The 22,782-nt window shown below is 33.5% G+C and overlaps 2 protein-coding genes across 8 annotated transcripts in view; one reads left to right on the top strand and one right to left on the bottom strand.

Moving 5' to 3' along the window:
* LOC120348723 (gastrula zinc finger protein XlCGF57.1-like) overlaps positions 1 to 22,782 on the bottom strand; it is a 112,823-nt gene that overhangs the window by 27,764 nt on the left and 62,277 nt on the right. The window lies entirely within an intron of this gene.
* The window catches only part of LOC111057627 (gastrula zinc finger protein XlCGF57.1-like), a 61,242-nt gene continuing 45,793 nt past the window's right edge, over positions 7,334 to 22,782 (top strand). The window contains exons 1-3 of one of the 3 annotated variants that reach the window (XM_039434825.1): positions 7,334 to 7,446; positions 8,546 to 8,674; positions 11,139 to 14,905. In XM_039434825.1, coding sequence (XP_039290759.1) covers positions 7,435 to 7,446; positions 8,546 to 8,674; positions 11,139 to 12,356 — 1,359 coding nt within the window. In that variant the 5' untranslated portion in view covers positions 7,334 to 7,434 and the 3' untranslated portion in view covers positions 12,357 to 14,905. Of the gene's footprint in view, positions 7,447 to 8,545; positions 8,675 to 11,138; positions 14,906 to 20,730; positions 20,821 to 22,117; positions 22,241 to 22,782 lie in introns of those variants that run through there. The other 2 variants (XM_039434824.1, XM_039434823.1) reach the window with 2 other exon arrangements.

The raw sequence follows: 22,782 nt of genomic DNA, 5'->3' as shown, positions 1-22,782 counted from the left end.
AAAGCACTTGAGACTGTCTCACAAAATTGACAGTCGTCTTTAAGGAAATTAGCCATAAATTGAATCAAATACTAAATTGCTGCCCATTTTAAACTAACTCTGCTCTTACACATGACAAAACAAGATTCTCCAAAAGATTAGCTTCAAGATTTACCTTCAAGGGAATACTAGTTCAAAGTTTGAATATATCTCTCTATAGATAGCCTAGCTATCTAAAACGTATAATATCATATTGAAGATTACAATTTTAATTAACAACTCTGATTGATAACATGAAACAAACACAAGATGATTTGATAGCCACAGTAAAATAATATTGAGCTATACTTTCTTGTAGGAACCCTGTAGAGAAGCTTTTTTCACTTAAATTATGCAGTTCTAAATTTGTTAATCATGATACAAATTATATACTCCATGCATGTTTCTATTTAAATATTTGACAATCCACATATCCTACAAAATTACAAAAATCCTACAATTTACAATTAGTTATTGGATCACAATTTGATTTGTCATTCATTAACCTAATTCATTGGAATTAGGTTATGACGCCTTCAATGTTTACGTTTTGCCTCACCCGTATGGCAAAATCGCGTCCACACGTACATTCAATGCTCGCCCGAGGCGCCTTTGAGCACGCCAAAATACCGACAGGGTTCCGGTTCGCCCACATGCCTCAGCGAACAGTGTCCACACGTGCGAATGCAAGCCCATACACGTATGCTCACCCGAGGCAAACGTACGTGTGTACACCGTTTTAGGTTATGACGCCTTCAATGTTTATGTTTTCCCTCACCCGTATGGCAAAATCGCGTCCACACGTACATTCAATGCTCGCCCGAGGCGCCTTTGAGCACGCCAAAATACCGACAGGGTTCCGGTTCGCCCACATGCCTCAGCGAACAGTGTCCACACGTGCGAATGCAAGCCCATACACGTATGCTCACCCGAGGCAAACGTACTTGTGTACACCGTTTTATACCGGTACGAGTATATAGGTCTAACCCAAGGAGGATCGTGGAGTAGGCAAAATAAAGTTTGGCTGTCTCTGCGCATTTTGGCTTGCGCATCTTTTCGGCCATCTTGGTTGGACCAAAGCATTGCACTTGCACTGCAGTCATAGCATTGAAATCAGTGCTAATATGTTCATTTAATTGATTTTTAATTGAGAAAATAAAAGTTTTGATTAAAACGGTAACCTTTTGTGCATTTGGATGTACAAACAGAAGTTCAAAGAAGACTCCAGGAGTGACTTTCCACAGATAATAATTCATAAATTTACTAATTTGTTCACTCTTGTTCAGGTTAACCTGTAGATACATGGATAGATAGGCCTAGATAAATGCTTTTTTTTACACTTAGATCAATGGATGAATAATTTTACTGTCCAGTTCAAGCGTACAATACAAATTAAATACAAGTTCCATCCAAGTAATTCAAAACTAACACAATAAACAATTCTTAGGCATGGCTGAAGACGTGAGCTAGAGTTGATATAGGTACATTCCCATTAACAAATACCAAGTTCGGTATCACAGTTTTGATACTATATAATTCATAGTCATATTATTTTCACTAAATTTCCATTTTCTCTTTATCAATCATTTTACCAATAATCTATTCATGGAATCATGTTATTCATTGTGCATGAATTCATTCTGATATTACAGAGAGCTTGGAACAGTATCTAGTTATGGTATATTATAATATTACATAAAATGAATAATAAACATATGGGATGAATAAACAGTAGTTGACTGAGAAGTGGAAGCTTTGTTCCAAGTGGAGCCTTTGACATTTGTCTGTCTGTCTTTGCAATAAGTATGCCTAAACCAAGGCCAAGCTATAGAATTATAATTCAAATGTATCAACATTATGTATACAACCGTATCGGGAACAATACGGGAGGAGAAATACTCTGGAGCTGCACGGTATTCCAGTCACAGTTCAAGAGGACGTCTCCAAAGTTGTGATTGAGACCTGTAAAGCTGTCGGTGTTGGGATAAAAACAGAAGATATTGATATATGTCACCGTCTCAAGAAACGACCGGACTCTCGAAACCCGCCACCGCTCATAGTAAAGTTTGTGCGACGCACCATCACCCACGAGATAATGCAACGAAAGCGCAGTGTGAAAAAACTGTCAACTAATCACATAGGCATGCAAAGTGAGATCCGTCCAATCTACATCAATTTTTCTCTGACGTCTCAACGAAAAATTTTATTATCTAAAGCCAGGAAGTTACAGAGAGATTTTGGTTTCAAATATGTTTGGGTGGACAAAACTGGTACTATAAAGATACGTATTGTTGAAAACGGTGAAATCTACACTGTAAAGTGTGAGAAGGACTTACTTGCCGTACCAACTACAGTAAGGGTCTAGTTGAGTGATAAGGTTCCTTCTTTAATTGTTTTTCTCTATACTGGTTGTAGGTCTGTCTATTGACTATTTTTTTTTTTTTTTTTTTTTTTTAATTTTGCTCGTTAAATACCCATTAGTAGATGAGATTGGGACATTAGACTGACTTTTTACTGATCTTTGACCTCATCTTACAATATATATCGTATATTTGTATTAGCATAAGAGGGAAAAACACTTTCTTGAAACTATTAAGTGATTGATCATAATGAGAGTAATCTTATCAAGTTATGATTAGTTCATAGTTATAACTGTTCTATATAATGTTATCTGAAGTCTAGTGACATTCAGATCGAAGCGAAGGTTTTATAATTTAATTTCATGTTTTTATTTTTTTTATTCTCTGTTTCTTGTCTTACAGAAAGCTCACTTCATGAATGTAATAATCTAAATAAATGATTGCCAACTTCATTAACGATTGGCAAAATATTAATATATTCAAAGCGAATCAATCATAAGAACAAGAAAAAATTTTCCATTTTAAGTAGAAATTACTACTGAAATTTACAAATAGTATAATTAATGATAATATGGATGAGGTCTGTACGTACCTATATCTTTTCTCTCTCTTTCATCCGAAATAGCTAAATTTACTGCCTTTAATCAGCCTTAACTTTACATACTTTCTCTTATTACAGTATTTTTCTTTCCAACTTCAATATGCTTGTAATTAATTATTAGGCTATATCATATTATCAGATATCAATGAAATATAGTAGCGTGGGCTACAGTAAAAGGACCGTTGTCTTTGAACGGACAATTATGTGGCTACACGAGATTGAGCTGTGGAATAAACCAATCTTTTAGAAGTCTGATTGCCAATAAACAAGAAACTAATCTTATCATTCTAAACGAATTCCTCTGCTTATCGTTATTACGGCTCTTTCGTCTTCATTTTGCGCTAGTTATTCTTGTTTTGAGGAGGCTAGTATCAATACAGAATATGGCAACAATTTTAACATTTATCAATATCAACCCTATCTTGTTTATCATGGCAACTTGGCAACACTTTGTGCTCTGACATCGGTTCTCCACTGGTTAATCTTTTAGTAAATAAATTGATTTTTCTTCTTTCCGTGACATCTATTTACTGACGCTTAAATTTTATCTTTTCATTTATTTTTCACATGAATAATATAGGTATTCACACGAATAATTTCAAATTTTATTTTTCGGAAATCTTTTTATCTTATTAGTACGGTTCAGCAATGAATTTTATCACCGGTAGGTTGAGATGATCGACTTATCTATAAAAAACAACCTTTTTTACTCCTTTTCCTTCCAAAAAAGTTTTTCTCCTCTAACTAATATTTCCCCTCCTTTTTTAAAAATAAATCTAACTTTTACTTCAACATTATGTCAGTTTTTGAAGGTGATGAGGGCATAGGCTATCATGATACTACTGAGATAGATGACATTTTCTTATTCGAACCACAGAGATATGAATTAGGCCTAACCAATAACAACATGTTAAATGTTTTCCATACAAATATTCGGAGTATAAATAGGAACTTTGAAGAGTTATTACACTATTTAAATAATGTTAATTTTAAATTCTATGTGATCGCTTTGTCCGAGACTTGGATTACAGATGATGCACAATTTACCTATAATCTTGAAGGCTACAATGTTATACAGAGAAAATGTAAATATACAAAATGTGACGGAATATGTTTATTCATAGATAAAAATTTTGATTATGAAATCATTGACTTGAACATTGATGAGTCTAACACCATATGCATCTCATATTCATTGAATTATAAGAAATACACAATTATTTCTATTTACCGATCACCAGCTCGTAACATAAATAATTTTATTGCAAGTTTGGATGCATGCCTGGAAAGAATAAAAGAAAATTCCAATGTAATTATACTAGGTGATATTAATATAGATATTCTATCAAATAATAATTTATCAAATGAGTATTTGAGCGCCTTACACATGAAAGGATTCAAGTCTTTTATCAACAAACCAACTCGGATAGGTAATGTGAATGGTTCATGTATTGATCACATTTTTTTCAAGGAGGATAAGAACAATAGAGATGCATTGTATGGTGCAATTATAAAAACAAACATAACTGACCACTTCAGTATTTCACTGCATCTGAGTGAAACCATTAATAATAATGCCATCAGAGAGGAATGGACAAAAAACATAATAGATTATGATGGACTAATTACAGATTTACAGAGAGAAGACTGGAACAAAGTTTATAATGAGGAAAACATTGATACAATGGTCAACATTTTCATAGAAACACTAACTACACTTACAATAAAAAGAACAAAGACCATCAGATTAAAAAAGAAAAACCAGCCACTTAAAAAATGGATTACGCCCGGTCTAGTGAATTCAATATGTGAGAGAGATAAATTACACCGTAAACTTACAAGACAGCCAAACAATATTCAACTAAAAACACGATATAAAAACTACAGAAATACTCTTACAAATTTAATAAAAAAGGCTAAAATTGATTATTTTAATGAGAAGTTTGCAGAACATGAATATAATCCGAAAAAAACATGGGAATATATTAATGAACTCCTGGAAACTAAAAAAAGTACCAAGGAAATAAAATTAGAAGCAAGTATTCTAAATCAATATTTTGCTAACGTAGGTGAATCTTTTGCTAAAAAAATTACAGAAAATATAAATAATATACCAATTCCTCAATCCCTATCTAACATAAGTCAACAAAGTATCTTCCTCTACCCAACAAATACAAATGAACTAATAACAATTATAAATCAACAAAAAAACAGATCTACACCTGGGCCAGACAATTTGACAGGACATTACATTGAAAAAATATCAGGGGTAATAATTGAACCATTAAAATATATATTTAACAAATGCTTGAGCGATGGGTATTTTCCTAATAAATTCAAAGAAGCCAGAGTTATTCCTATCCCAAAAACTGGAAACCTAAATAAACCAGAAAACTATAGACCAATAAGTTTAATAAGCAACCTTTCAAAAATATTAGAGAAAATTATAAAAATTTGAATTTTGACATTTGTCTGTCTGTCTTTGCAATAAGTATGCCTAAACCAAGGCCAAGCTATAGAATTATAATTCAAATGTATCAACATTATAGCTCGGCCAAGCCTTATTTGATTTTTATGAATTATTAATTTTGAATAGCCTCTCATTTTCTATAGGGGAGCTGATTCACTGATTTATTCTGTAAAACCTTTCTTTAGTAAAGCTTTTAAATCAAATTTGACAACTTCTGATGGGAATGACATCATCAATGAATCAATTCATAGTAGCAAAATACTTTTTATTGTGAATCTGCAATAATTGTGGTGTTTTTTATTTTATATTACAATGTTTTAAATGTATACTGTACAATGCAGAATCGAAGAATGTTCAATTATTTTGAAGTATGTAAGGTAAGTCAAGATTACAGTACAAACTACACATTGATATGTTCGTGATTGAATAACACATACGCCCAGTTGCACAGAGGTATGTTAAAACTTAAACATGATATGGAGTGGCCATAGTCGATTGGACTAGATGCTGGCTTTATGATTCAGAGGCCTGGGTTCAAATCCATTGAGGACATAAACACGGGTTTGTAATCCCATCAACAAAACAAAATCACCTATATGGGTGATTTACCCAAGTCCAGTGTCAGCCTGTGCATTTTTTGAACATTATCAGATTTTATTTGACCAACTTAGTAAATCCTAGCATTAATAACACTCAAAGATTTTCGTCAGAGTTGGAAACATATTTTATGTTTTGGTGACTCTCCCTTTTTCTTTTATCCTACATTATACTTCAAACATAAATTGTGTTAGAATTACAAAGCATTCAACTAGTTTGAAAAAAATCATATGGCTTTTGTCAACATTACTGTATTAATTCATCAATGCTTATGGTCCATTTTGAATCCTTTAGAACTATCGTAATGTGAAGTAAAAATATTATTTCTTAGTGAGCACCTAGGGCGGGCCTATAAGAAAGCTATATTCCAATCACTGCAAACCATATGGTAGCCTACAGTAGTTTTCCACAAATAATCGTTATCAGTGAGAAGTCAGTGATATTCCAGTTCTATAAGTATATAAATAATAACATTGGTATTATCACTTTTGTCCAAATACTTATTTTCAACTAGAGCCATCAATAATAACTTAATTATTCGTAAATAATTATGAGAAAATGCATAAATTGGAACATAATTTGAACTATGGTCAATCCAAGATGGCTAGCGCGGGAAAAAAGTTGTGTCAGAGTGTACCAATAGGAGAGCCTATTATTTCGTCTCCATGATTCTCCTTCGTCTAACCAATACCTGTAGATTAATTGAAGCATGGATGAAGTCTAGGATGGTTAGTTATCAACTTTTAAAATGTCATTTCAGGTATTTTAATTTGTGTTTCTCATACAGTAATGCCTAAAAATTATTTCATCGTTTCAAAAATATATTTTAAACCAATTATACGACTTGAGTTCTAAAGTATTTTGATAGAATGAAGAAAAAAAATGGTGGCTGAGAATAGTTTGTTTACTTTTGTACAATCAATGTCAATAGTAAAAATAAAATATTCTAGCAAACGGACAACATTGTAAAGAGAGATAGCGCTATCTATTTGGTTGTATGATGGAAAAGGACAGCAACAGTATTGTCAATTCTACACTGCCATTTTAACGTGGACCTCACTATAGTATTGAGGGTAGGTTCGGATCACTTTAATGATCCGGATGAATAGATCTCATTCACTTCCACGAGCCAATCAGAAGACCAGGAATTGAACCTCCTAAGGTCACGTGACGTGTCTGACTATTTGCGTCATGTGAAAAGCATTGGTTAGATAGGCGTATTATTGACAGTTTCCATTTTGTATCTATTCTGTGGCTGTGTCCTTTTTGTATCTTGTCCACAATCACCAGTCACCACTCCTCGCCATAGTCACATTCCATTGCAGTTTTGATTAGTTGTTACATCTTTCCTTGGTTTGTGAAAAGAAAAGAAATCTAAAACAAATATCATGGAATCTATTGTAAGTATTATTATTTATTCATATTGGCCAAAGTTAATTCACATAGACTATGTGCTATTCACATAGGCTAAGATTTTTTTATTCATCAAATCACTAAAATAGATTGAACTAGCCTTCATTACTTTTTTGTGCATTTCATCTAGAATACCATCAAATAATAATTTAAGTATCAAAATTACTACTGTTGTCGTTATTGAATGTATAATCAAAGCGCCTAGATAGACTGTGTCAGCAGATCAAAATTGAACTATTATCCCAATTTCATATTAAGGTGTAATTTCATTAGGCTGGTCACTAACAACAGGACAAGTCTGTCGAACATGTCTATTCCGACAAGTTTTGTCATCAGCAAAGAAACTTTTAAAAAATAATTCTACCTTAAAGTAGAGCAGCAAACGGAAAATAAACAACAAATATCAAGCACACAAAAACCTAACCTCAAACATTTTTGTTCTATGCCTTTTGCCATTGCCACTGACAAAATATTTGTACAGACATGTCTGACAGATGTGTAGTATCGTAGCTTCAGACAAGACACTATAAATAGGCTATTGCATTTTCGTCAAAAAATGTGTTTTCATACATGACTATTGATAATATGGACCTCACTATAGCAACTTGGGCATGCCACTAACGAACAACATCACTACTCTTTGAGCATGTTTGAACAAACATATCTGTTCACTGTTCAGACAAGTTGTGTAGGTCTAGTTATCAACAATAATATTTTTAGAAGAAAATTCAAATTAAATACTGTCGATCAGGCTAATTTGAAATTGTGGAATTTATTCCAAAATTGTGTATCAGCCTCATTTGTCATGTTTATGATCAGGTCGGGAACTTTTTAATCTCGCCTTGCATATGAAATTGGTGTGTAAATGTGCAGCATATAATTTTAGGCAACATATCATGCATCCAATGCACTCACGTATCAGTTGTAATTGATAAACTTATTATAGCCGTTTACGTTTAATGGTTTTAATACTTTACTTTGATAATAATTATCACATCATAATACCATGGTAACCTACCATTGTATTTAGACTGATTCCAATACTATCAACAACTTTGGTTGAAGCAGTTTCTTCTGGTTTTAAAGGTGAAGTACGAGCCAAGGGAATCAGAAAAATGGCTAGAAGACATGGCATCTGTTACTGTTAAAGAAGAAATCGACATAGAATATGGCATGCCCTGGCTTGGCAAGCAGGAGTTTCCGGATGAGGAACAGGTAACGTCATTTGTATAAAAAACAGTTTAAATTCAATTGATTTCCACAAGGCCAGGTTATTTTGAGCAATATTTGTATTTTCTCAAACAAACATTTCATGATTATTAACAATTGATCTTATAACTACAGTATTTTGTATGTGTATGATAACACTGCTATCAGTTTATATATACAAACTCACGTTTTCACATACAGGAACATTTTCAAACTTTCCATTAAAAATCTGTAACATGTAAGAGTTTTTCCAATGTTTTCAAGCTATAAGCTGAATTAATAAGTCACCATAAGCTGCATATGAATAAATTTCATTCAAAGCGATGAACAATTATTTTGGAATAACTTAATCAACAAATAATTACAATTATGTTTCAGAGATATATTTATCATATGATATGATCTTTTACATATTCATTATTCTTTTTCAGGCTACTGATCATTGAATCAACATATAAAAATATCAAAAGTAGCACCACAAGTTTCAAGAATAAATAACATTGAATCAATGCTAGTTTTCAATTACTATGAAAACATAAACTAGCATTAATTCAGATGAATCTGTGACTCAGAACGACGATTTAGATCCAAGGGCTTATTTCAGTCCTGGGGGACTCTGTAAGTCCACAACTTATAGATCCTGAGCTTAAAAACCGGCCCTTAGAGTACTTAAAATCATTTTTTATTTTGTTTCAATCTCTTACATATTTGTCTCTCAAGTTAATGAATGAAAACAACAATAACTGTTCAAGGTGTTATTATTTCAATCTTAGCTTCAAAAACTTGATGGAATTAATTTTTAATTTACTGAAAGGAGCAAGAAGTGAATTGAATTGTGCAGTGACTGATTATTTTCGGTTGTGAAAATTAAATGTTAGGTATTAAAGTTTGCAGAAACAGTGGTTTGGGTTATGGGTGATGTGGAATGAGGTATGGACATAGCCTATCTGTATCAATCATCCTTGCTTGGATTTGGCACAGTATCGCATTAGAGTGTAGAACTGAGTATCGAGTTATATTTCAATTTTATTAGCTTTCAATGGAAACATTTTGCAATAGCTCTGAAATATCAGTTTCGCATGTAAGAAGTCATTCAATATCACTGGATTAAATTTTCCATTTTTAAAAGATAGAAAAATACTTTATTAAAATCTTCTTAAATATTTGCATTACCCATCCTACTATTGCTCATTTAATAAGTTATACTGTTTCTTATCACTTATTATTTTGATCTCCCAGCCCCAAATCAATTGAAATATGATAGACGTTTTCTTGAGCAGACTGTGAAAAGGAATGCAAAGACCAACAATTCATCACTTTAGAGTTGGGGTTTTCACATCAATTTCAAATAGCAACCAACTAAATAATACAAGAGTTCATTATTTCAGATTTGTATCACATTTGCAGTTTCAGATTTGTTTCACAAATCCTACATGCAAAAAACTCTTGTCCTTCAGGTTCCAGATTCAGTTAGATACTACCAATAAGTAAAAGCACAAGTATTACACTTAGAGTTTCGCCTACACATTGGCCTAGTCGCTGGTCTTGCCATCCACACATTGGCCCAGTCGCTGGTCTTGCCATCCACACATTGGCCCAGTCGCTGGTCTCGCCATCCACACATTGGCCCAGTCGCTGGTCTTGACATCCTCATATTGGCCCAGTCGCTGGTCTTGCCATCCACACATTGGCCCAGTTGCTGGTCTCGCCATCCACACATTGGCCCAGTCACTGGTCTCGCCATCCACACATTGGCCCAGTCGCTGGTCTCGCCATCCACACATTGACCCAGTCGCTGGTCTCGCCATCCACACATTGGCCCAGTCGCTGGTCTCGCCATCCACACATTGGCCCAGTCGCTGGTCTCGCCATCCACACATTGACCCAGTCGCTGGTCTCGCCATCCACACATTGGCCCAGTCGCTGGTCTCGCCATCCACACATTGACCCAGTCGCTGGTCTCGCCATCCACACATTGGCCCAGTCGCTGGTCTCGCCATCCACACATTAACCCAGTCGCTGGTCTCGCCATCCACACATTGGCCCAGTTGCTGGTCTCGCCATCCCCACTGCAATGTGACCATTGTATTAACTAAATGGAACACAATACAAACCCCAAAAAATTATAAAAAAGTAACACAATAAGAACTAGGCCTTAAGCAACTCAGTCACATAGAAAAGAGCAGAGCAGACGACAAAACAGGAGACAGGATGCTTTGTTGAGAAGATTGTGGATGGGTGGTTTGCCAGCGCTCGCCTTCTCTGACCTTCATTGACTTTTGCAGGGCTGGCCTTCACTCGACAAAAATCTGAGCAGTTATCCTTCCCACATTGACTCCTAGAGATCAGTATCATTAAATGATGTTAGAACTATATTGTGAATTTTATTTCTAGTGAATTGTAATGTGTGAATCAAACCAGTTGTTCATTGAAGTAATTTGATATTGATATTTCGACTTTTCACTTTTAGGAGTCGTCATCATCAGCTGTTCGTGGGAGTGACTCCTCTGCTGAAGAGGAGGAAGAAGGTAGCAATGAAAGAATGGGAGAAGAAGATGTCAAACAAGAGAAGGTGTTATGCAAAACTACTCTCAAAAAACCTCATTTGTGTACATTCTGTTCCAAAAGGTTTTCTCATTCTTGTCGTTTAACTGTTCATATGCGTACTCACACAAAAGAGAAGCCTTTCCAATGTACAGTGTGCACTAAAAGGTTCTCCACTTCTGGTGTATTGACTGTTCATATGCGTACCCACACAAAAGAGAAACCTTTCCAGTGTACAGTGTGTACTAAAAGGTTCTCCACTTCTGGTGATTTGACTGTTCATATGCGTACTCATACAAAAGAGAAGCCTTTCCAGTGTACAGTGTGTACTAAAAGGTTCTCCACTTCTGGTGATTTAACACGGCATATGCGTACTCACACAAAAGAGAAGCCTTTCCAGTGTACAGTGTGTACTAAAAGGTTCTCCACTTCTAGTGATTTGACTGTTCATATGCGTACCCACACAAAAGAGAAGCCTTTCCAGTGTTCAGTTTGTACTAAAAGGTTCTCCACTTCTGGTGAATTGACTGTTCATATGCGTACTCACACAAAAGAGAAGCCTTTCCAGTGTACAGTGTGTACTAAAAGGCTCTCCACTTCTAGCAATTTAACCATTCATATGCGTACTCATACAAAAGAGAAGCCTTTCCAGTGTACAGTGTGTACTAAAAGGCTCTCCACTTCTAGCAATTTAACCATTCATATGCGTACTCATACAAAAGAGAAGCCTTTCCAGTGTACAGTGTGTACTAAAAGGCTCTCCAATTCTAGTAATTTTACCATTCATATGCGTACTCACACAAAAGAGAAGCCTTTCCAGTGTACAGTCTGTACTAAAAGTTTCTCCACTTCTGGTGAATTGACTGTTCATATGCGTACCCACACAAAAGAGAAGCCTTTCCAGTGTACAGTGTGTACTAAAAGGTTTTCCACTTCTGGTGATTTAACACGGCATATACGTACTCACACCAAAGAGATGCCTTTCCAGTGCACAGTCTGTGCAAAAATGTTCTCTCAGTCAGAAATTTTGACACGGCATATGCATACTCACACCAAAGAAAAGCCTTTCCAGTGTACAGTCTGTGCAAAAATGTTCTCTCAGTCAGCAAATTTGACACGGCATATGCATACCCACTCAGTTTAAAAAATTCAATTTCTTCTCTATCGGTGTGTTTCATTCCTTTCAATTCCTACATCCAATAAATTTGTGGAAACAAGCGTGATTTTCATTCATCTTTATAATAAACGTTCTCAATAAAATATTATGTAGGTAGTTCATAAATAATTATGTCAGGAATATTATGAAAATATTAAATAAAATTATGTATATTATTATAATCACAATCTCATTTTATTTTACACATCATTGAGAATAATCATATACAAATAAAAAATATATATTCATATACATCATATATAATATATTATAATAAAAAAGAGTTGCAGGAACATATAAGCTTTTCGCTGAACTCTTTGTTAAATAAATCTATTCAAAGTCTATCTATAGATTTTTCAAATAATCAATACAAGCTTTCATTTTAATAGCTATTTGGAAAATTGGATTCTTACTCTAGTAACCAAAGTAAATCATTTCAGATCAAGCAAAGATCATGGTAAGTCACGTAAGTTGATTACTTACTAAATTTAAAAATAGGTCATCGTAATAAATACATCGGACTACTTCGAGATAGGCTGTTATAATATAATTTGTTTCCCAAGGATGTGGTACTAACTTATACAGTAGGTAAATAAGTCCAAAATAACTTTGGTGGGTTTTTCTCAAATATAGGAACATACAAATAAATTACAGTAGTTTAATTTGTCTCATCATTGCAGATATTACAATAAAATAAGATAGATGAGAAGATGACCCATCTGAATAAATCTTTATTGCACTAAAATAATATATTTATTTATAGACACAATCTTTGGTAATGTCTAGCTTCAATGTATACCATTGTATTGTTTGACTTGGAACAGTCTTTCACCAAATATAGTGCATAGAAACCAACTAAAATACACTTTAGTTCAAAATTGGCAATTTTCGAGTTGGAACAGTCTTCCTCCCAAGGTGCGATATATATATATATATAGTAAAGAATGTCTCAGTTGTTATATTGTCAAATTCATTGACCTAATAGATCAAATTTTGTTAGCTTCTTCAGTTCAGCTTGTTCTTGCATCTATTCTTCCCTCGGCTTGCCTATGCATATTTTATTTTTAGCTTAAGTAATCCAGTTCCCAATCCCAGACTATTTTGATAATGACATATTTAATAGTGAAGTCCCCAGGCCACGGAACAAACGGGCAGGTTTGATGATGGGGCACTACACAGGGTTATCTTCCTCAACTCATCAGCCTCCATATGTTTTTGAAATATATAATATTAGAAAACATTTTAGACAATATACTTCAAACTCCGGCACATTATTCCTTTATTTTCATACAGATTGTAATATTTATCATTATATTCATCAGATTTTTATGCTCTCTTATATGCTTAGAAAGTTGTCATTTATGTGTTATGGATATTAATGTACTATTTCTTCACAACATATTTGAATACTATGTATTGAAATAAACTCACAATCATTTCATTAGGAATGTTGTAAGAATTGAGTGTTTCTAAACAACTTTTAGGAACTGGGTACTGAGTGATTGAGTAAGGGGATTTTAATTTTGTTGCCAACCCTATTAAAGGAAGTGTAGTTTTGGCCTATGCCAAAAAAGCACTAAGGACTGTTGATTGATAAATGTCAATATAATTGGCAGGCTTTAATAAGATGAAACTGAGCTTTTTGGTTTTAAATATAAGACTACCTATGTCCAAAGACTGCCTTTCACTATTATATTGATTTTATCCACTAGTTTTTATAATTATGAATATGTTCATTGATATTTTATTGTTAGTTTTAGTCTATGTTTTGATTTATGGAATTCCAAGACTATTTTCAATTTTATTTTATAATAATATAGTCTATGACATGTGAATAAATAGATAGATAGATAGATAGAAAAAATTGATTCTCCTGAAAATAAACCTATGCTCACTCTTTTAGTTGCTTTCCGGATCTACTGTACTCGTTATTTTATTTTTTACTCTCATTATCACATACATCTTATAAATTCAAATGGTAGTCCTTGTGAAAAGTTGATGTCTATGATATATTTTTTCCTACTTTATTCAATTTGTTATTGATCTAATTTCCCTATAAATACTTTAGTGATTGAAATGGCTCCAGTTCCTAGAGAGATTTTTGATTGTAATAGGTGAAATGACAATAAATTTAGGAAAGAACATAATTCATAGAATAGAAAACGGAGCTAATAAAATGAGAAGAGTATACAATTTATTTTGAGACAGGAAGCATAATATTAAGTTGATTACAATCACAATATGGTAATTTTAAAAGTAGATAAAACATTTTCACCAATTATGCATGATAGACTTTACAAGTATTCTATTAATTTAAAACGAATTATGGGGTATACTGCCTATAGAAAAAGATTCCCAACAAGAAGAGACAAATAATAGATATTGACATGCCAGTGATATTAAGATAAACAAGTAGGCTAAGCTTATGTCTAGATATTGAAGTACCATTGTAAAACTTGACTTCAAAAACCATTGTATTGTATTATTAATTTCTATTTCTGTCATTGCTAATTTATGTAATAAATTTATCAAATTCACAGTAGTTGTGCTCATATTCATATGATTCCAGAATTTCTCCTTCATAACTTTGATGTCTTGATATGTAAACCTTATAATTTTGCAAAAGAAACTCACAATGTTCCACAAATCATCTTGCACTTAGAAACTTGTCATTAAAACTTTTCAAATTAAAATTCCAGTTCATCTTTATTTGAAAAAATAATATTGAAATACATTCATATTTTATGTTATTGCATAGCTACTTGAGTTGTAAGGTCCCAGAGACTGGAGTCATATATCAATAAATTAGAGTTGATGGTATATGATCTGAGTCGCGCTAGTGTGAGAATAACCTACTGGTAGTCATAGGGTGCAAACATAGTGAAGCGTCAAAGGTAGCTTCTAGTTTGAGAATTTTGAAAATTATGTATCTAAATGGGTCAATTCATAGTAGGGTATGAATTGGCCAATTTGATTGAATGAATTATTACCCACACTATCAAGCTTGAAGCTTCCTTCTCAATTGCACAATGTCTCAACCCTAGACCATATGCTGCACACAGGGGCATTAGTATTGTCCTGGACTGAAAGTTAACTTCTGGAATGATTCACCCCTTCCACAGCATCAAGACTACTATGCATAGAAATAACCAGGCACGGCCCTAGGGACTTTGCCGCCCTGGGCGAGATCGGCAACCGCCGCCCCCCCTCGCAAGTATCCCGTCTAATATTGTTAATCCCCGGTTCCACCCCTTCCTTGAGCGATAGTCTACCTATTGTGTCTCCGCTATGATGCGATAGCGCCATTCGCACCACAGAGTCTCAGTAAACTCAAATAATAATTATGTACTAGGAGTCCCAAGTGTAAATTGCACATTTTAAAACTATTTTTGTTTTATAAACTGTTTTATGTTTCACTGTCTTTTATGTTTCACTGAGATATATTTTTTATAAGCCGACTTGAAAATATACCCAAAGATTATCAGCTGTTTAAGTCATAATTTATCGACATTTAATCAAATATTTGACAATTATAATTATATTGGGGAACAGTAACACAAAATATCTGATTAAACTATTTTTATGTTCAAAACATGTACACAATGAGAAAACAGGCTGTGCAAAAGCTAAAAATAAACTTCATACTGGTGATATTTTTCGATTTGTATATTAACAAGCTATCAAAATGGAAAAGTTTTCTCAGGAAAACATTTTTTCTCAATCATTACTTTTTGAGACATGAGCGCCTAGATTTTAAATTTTTGGGACAGAACATTTCAAACTCGGTACGAGATAAATCCTTGAAATTCAAAGGATGAATTCTTCATGGTATTGTTGATTGAATAAAACAAAAAGTTTCTGAAAATATCAATTTTTGAGAAAGTTGTTCAATGTACTAAAAATGACCAAAAATAACGTTTTGATTTATTTTTGGTGAATTGATTAACTTTCTCAGAAAATGATATTTTCAGAAAATTTTCTTGTTAAAATCAATCAACAATACCATGAAGAGTTGATCTTTTAAATCTCATGTATTTATCTCTAACCGAGTTTGAAATGTTCTGTCCCGAAAATTTAAACTTGAGGCGCTCATATCTGATAAAGAAATGATCGGAAAAAATGTTTTCCTAAGAAAACTTTTTCATTTTGATAGCTTGATAATATACAAATCGAAAAACTTTGAAAAATATCACCAATAGGAAGTTTATTTTTAGCATTTGCATAGTCTTAAGGATTAAGATTCGGCTTAAGGCTTCGATTTTTTGTATATCATCAAATTATCAAAATGGAAAAGTTTTCTCAGGAAAACATTTTTTTTCTGAACATTACTTTTTGAGATTCATGAGCGCCCAAAGTTTAAATTTTTGGGACAGAACATTTCAAAATCGGTAAGAGGTAAATCCATGAGATTCAGAGGATAAATTCTTCAGGGTATTGTTGATTGAATAAAACAAAAAGTTTTTCAACAATGTAGGCTATATTTCAAGAATTTTTTTGTTTTATCAATCAACAATACCCTAAAGGATTTACCCTCTGAATCTCATGTATTTACCTCTTATTGAATTTGAAATGTTCTGTCCCAAAAATTTGAACTTTGGGCGCTCATATCTCAAAAAGTAATGATCGAAAAAAATGTTTTCCTGAGAAAACTTTTTCATTTTGATAGCTTGATGATAGAAAAATCGAAAAACTTTGAAAAATATCACCAGTAGAAAGTTTGTTTTCAGCCTTTGCACAGACATAGACTGCAAGAGTGTATAACTTGGCTTACTTAACTTGCTAAGTAATTAAAACTACAATTTCTACAACACCTGTTTGTTTAACACACCTGTTTAACCTGTAGAACTCGTCTGACCTTTGCATGGGAAAATTCCTTCATCAATTCTTCAAGATCTAGGAGCTGAGCTATTTCATGTTCGCTAAACCACTCAGACCGCTCAGGAACCCATGTTCCTGGGACATTGTTGATCGTAGAAAAGTCTTCATTAGCTTGAGTTTGGAAAAGCTTGTTATATAATTTTACTATTCACATTATTATGAATTTATCATTCATCTGTATTTTAAAATTTTCCTTTCCTAAAAATTTGCCGCCCTCAAAACCTGCCGCCCTGGGCGGCCGCCTGGTCCGCCCACCCCTGGGGCCGGCCCTGCAATGGGCCTTGTCTAATCTATAACTGGTCTAAGATTGGAACCTCCTAAGGTCATGACATGTCTACTATTTGCGTCATGTTAAAAGCATTGGTTAGATAGACGTATTACTGACATTTTCCATTCTGTACCTATTCTGTGGCTGTGTCCTTCTTGTCTAGAACATTGATATATATAGTTAGATGACTAAGCTATACCTTCAAGCGTTTGGAAGCATGATGCCTCCTTCATTTCTCGTCGCCATTGAATATCGGGCAAGAAGTCAGGCGCCCAGACAGACTTATATGGGAAAACATCGACTTTCATTGCGTTATATCTTTTGACATACTTGATGGATTTCAATATAATTTTTTTTCAACTTTTCATCATTTCCATTACCATTATGATACAATGATTTGTTCATTGAACTTCATTTTTAACTCGACCAAACATCTAATTTAGTGAACCTACCTCACTACAGATTTTGATCCATTCTATTAGCAAATGAATCTCATTTTTACAATATTTTCCTATTACCATGTATTTATAATATGGAAAATAAAACATTTATTATAGATTGCTCATATTACCGTATATTTTATTAGATGGCAAATAAAAATTTAACTGTTATCACAATATTTAGTGAAACTGTTTCCATTTGTTTTGCAACTTAAGTATAGGTACCTAACTATACTCTTATACTCCTATATTTATAAGATAATAAATAACTACATATTATAAGAATGGGAAAAATAAAACAAAAATTATAGATTGCTAATATACCATATATTTTATTAGATGGCAAATAATAAATTAACCATTATCACAATATTTCGTGAAACTGTTTCTCATTCGTTTTGCAACTTAAGTATAGGTACCTAACTATACTCTATACTCCTATATTTAATATAAGATAATAAATAACTACATATTATAAGAACGGGAAAAATAAAACAATAGCAATGATGAAGGATTTATAGACAATTTTAGCAAATAATATTTTTTATAATACAAATTTAGCATACAATATTTTCATAGTTCACAAAATATTACAATATAAGACAAATTAATGGAATGGTATATGGATACCTATATTGGATCTATGGAAATAAAATATTTATTATAATATTACCGAGACTTATATTTTATTACTTGGCAAATAATGATAATGAATCAACCTAAGCACAATATACCTTGAAACGATCATTTGGCACTAGGCTTAGCCTTCATGAAACATGACCGATGAAAATATAAAAATACTTATGTATAAAAAGAAATATTTTCATCTGGCACATGCAGATTCGTACATCCATAAGCACTGCATGAAACTACCATACTTTGAATATTTTTTGTTGCTTTGAAAAAGGCTCTTTTTCTACACAGCGAATACAAATACCCGACTTCTTGCCCGAAATTTCTGGTAGCTACACTAGCGCAGTGGCATCATAGCGGACTTCGCTCTTCTTAATCTTATTCTCTATATCAATGGTCTAGAATCACCTCTCATCGCCGCACAAACCACTCACTGTCTCAGACAGCACCGTATCGCGCATGCGTTAGCAACGGGGTTTTCCCGTTCCATTCAGTCAGTTCTTTGAATGTAACGTTCTTTGTGATAATGGTTACCGAGCACTGTAACTGGAGCCAATCGTCATTCTATTGATGAAGATATTATTATCCAATGATGATTTATCATTAGATTCAATTTAATAATCAATATATTATCATTTTATTTAATAAAAGAAAGAGTACTTTTAATCAATATATTATCATTTTATTAAATAAAAGAAAGAGTACTTTTGAAAAATATAATTTATAAAATATAACAGTTGTTATTTAACTGATGTTAAAAAAACACCATAACTAAGTCAGCATATTGTCATGCCAAAACAAAAACCGAACCCCCAACCGCCCCTTTTACATTTAAAACATCAATAAACATAACTATTTGTAAAAACCTCTAATCCCTTCCAGCATATTGCAATTTCAAAGCAAAATCCTAACCTATCTTTTCACCTTTGAAATATCAAAAAGCATAATTCCACCTGGTCCCTAGCCCTTCCTAGCATATTGCAATTTTAAAGCAAAAACCTAACCTAACCTTATGGAACATTATTAAATATAATCCTAAAAAACCCAACCACTAACCCCTAACCCTTTCACATTTGATAATTTAGTTTTCAAAGCAAAATCCTAACCCACTAACCTATCCTTTCACATTTGAAACATCAAAAAACATGAATCCACCTGATAGCCCCTTCTAGAATATTGCAATTTCAAAGCAAAAACCTAACCTATCCTTATAACAAATTATTAAATATAACCTAAATAAAACCTAACCTCTAACCCTTTTACATTTAATACTTTGGATTTATTTGTCATCTTTAGAACAAAACATAAACATGTGGTTCATTTCATGAACATTTTCACAAACATGTAGTTCAAAGCAATATCCTAACCCCCTAACCTATCCTTTTACCTTTGAAACATCAAAAAACATAACTCTACCTAGACCCTAGCCCCTTCTAGCATATTGCAATTTTAAAGCAAAAACCTAACCTATCCCAATAATACATTATTAAATATAACCTAAACATGGTTGCCTGTAAAGTCGGTATACGGCGAAAGTTTTATGTGACAACGACTTTGAGTGGTAAAATAATTTTAATGTGAATATTCATTCGTATAGTAGGAAGAAGGATAAAATAATAACTCACAATGAGAGTGAGTGAGAGGCACGCGTCCCTTCCACTCGGGCATGGTTAGCCCGCGCCCACCTAAGAGCGAGAGAGACCATTGACATGACATTTTGAATTAGTGGCGCAGTCGCAGGAGATTGCTTGCGGCGCCTGCGTAGGTTGACTGCTCCTTTTCACTCTCTCTCCAGGTGAATGCTTCGGGTCGCTGCTGGTTGCTCGCCACTGCTCCTATTCGTGCTCTTTCCAGACGACCGTGAACCGAAACGAACGCTCTCACTTGCTCTCATTGTGAGCGCATAACGTGGGAACGTAAAACAGTTTCTTGAAGTGTCTCCCGGCAAACCAATTTATGAGACTTTGTCACGTCAATAAAACCTAACCCCTAACTCTTCCACATTTGTTGAACGACAGACAAGGATAGCAACACCATTGCAAATCGTATACTACCATTGTAACGTGGACCTCACCATAGATACTCAAAGAATACTTTTGAATAACTATGTTGCTGGCCGTTACTCTGTTTCTGAGACAAAGAGAAGCTGCTCTCGCCACAGTCACATTGCAGTTTTGATTAGTTGTTCCTTCTTTCCTTGGTTTGTAAAAAGAAAAGAAATATGGAATCTATTGTAAGTATTATTATTTATTCATATTGACCAAAGTTAGTTTTTATAATAGGCTTAGCTATTCACATAAGCTAACGTTTTTTTATTCATCAAATCACCAAAATAGATTGAACTAGCCTTCATTAATTTTGTGTGCCTTTCATCTAGAATTCCATCAAATAATAATTAAAGTATCAAAATTACTACTGTTGTCGTTATTGAATGTATAATCGTAGCGCCTAGATAGACTGTGTCAGGGGATCGAAATTGAACTATTCCCAATTTCATATTAAGGTGTAATTTCATTAGGCTGGTCACTAACAACAGGACAAGTCTGTCGAACATGTATACTCCGACAAGTTTTGTCATCAGCAAAGAAACTTTTAAAAAATAATTCTACCTTAAAGTAGAGCAGCAAACTGGAAATAAACAACAAGCACACAAAAACCTAACCTCAAACATTTTTGTTCTATGCTTTTTGCCATTGCCACTGACAAAATATTTGTACAGACATGTCTGACAGATGTGTAGTATCGTAGCTTCAGACAAGACACTATAAATTAGGTTATTGCATTTTCGACAAAAAATGTGTTTTCATACATGACTATTGATAATATGGACCTCACTATAGCAACTTGGGCATGCCACTAACGAACGACATCACTAGTCTTTGAGCATGTTTGAACAAACATATCTGTTCACTGTTCAGACAAGTTGTGTAGGTCTAGGTATCAACAATTATATTATTAGAAGAAAATTTAAATTAAATACTGTAGATCAGGCTAATTTTAAATTGTGGAAAGGTGTTTCTTAGTTGGACTAATAAGTTAGACTATAAAGTTATTAGGCTAGTCTAGATCAATCTTGTACTCTGTCTAAAGATGGAAATGAATATGCAGAATGATGGAATCAAAGACCATGACATTATCATGTCTGAGAATGAATAAGATGTTTTAACCATCAATCAGATGTATATCATAAAAATTAATAAGGCTAGCGTTATTTATAAGATTTTCCTGTTATTCCAAAATTGTGTATCAGCCTCATTTGTCATGTTTATGATCAGGACGGGAACTTTTTAATCTCCCCTTGCATATGAAATCGGTGTGTAAATGTGCAGCATATAATTTTAGGCAACATATTATGCATCCAATGCACCCACGTATCAGTTGTAATTGATAAAATTATTATAGCCGTTATGTTCAATGGTATTAAGACTTTACTTTCACATCATTATACCATGTTAACCTACTCATTGTATTTAGACTGATTCCAATACCATCAACAACTTTAGTTGAACCAGTTTCTTCTGTTTTTAAAGGTGAAATCCGAGCCAAGGGAATCGGAAGAATGGCTAGAAGACAGGGCATCTATTAAAGAAGAAATCGACATAGAATATGGCATGCCCTGGCTTGGCAAGCAGGAGATTCCGGATGAGGAGCAGGTAACTCCATTTGCATAAAAAACAGTTTGAATTCAATTGATTTCCACAAGGCCAGGTTATTTTGAGCAATATTTGTATTTTCTCAAACAAACATTTCATGATTATTAACAGTTGATCTTATAACTACAGTATTTTGTATGTGTATGATAACACTGCTATCAGTTTATATATACAAACTCACGTTTTCACATAGAGGAACATTTTCAAACTTTCCATTGAAAATCTGTATGATGTAAGTGTTTTTCCAATGTTTTGAAGCTATAAGCTAAATTAGTAAGCCATCATAAACTAGCATTAATTCAGATGAATATGTGACTCAGAAAGACGATTTAGATCCAAGGGCTTATTTCAGTCCTGGGGGACTCTGTAAGTCCAGAACTTATAGATCCTGAGCTTGAAAACCGGCCCTTAGAGTACTTATGATCATTTTTTATTTTGTTTCAATCTCTTACTTATTTGTCTCTCTCAAGTTAATGAATGAAAACAACAATAACTGTTCAAGGTGTTATTATTTCAATCTTAGCTTCAAAAACTTGATGGAA

The sequence above is a fragment of the Nilaparvata lugens genome, chromosome 8, assembly GCF_014356525.2.
Source record: "Nilaparvata lugens isolate BPH chromosome 8, ASM1435652v1, whole genome shotgun sequence".
In the NCBI taxonomy this organism is placed as follows: domain Eukaryota; kingdom Metazoa; phylum Arthropoda; class Insecta; order Hemiptera; family Delphacidae; genus Nilaparvata; species Nilaparvata lugens.
This window is presented reverse-complemented; position numbering and strand designations above follow the sequence as displayed.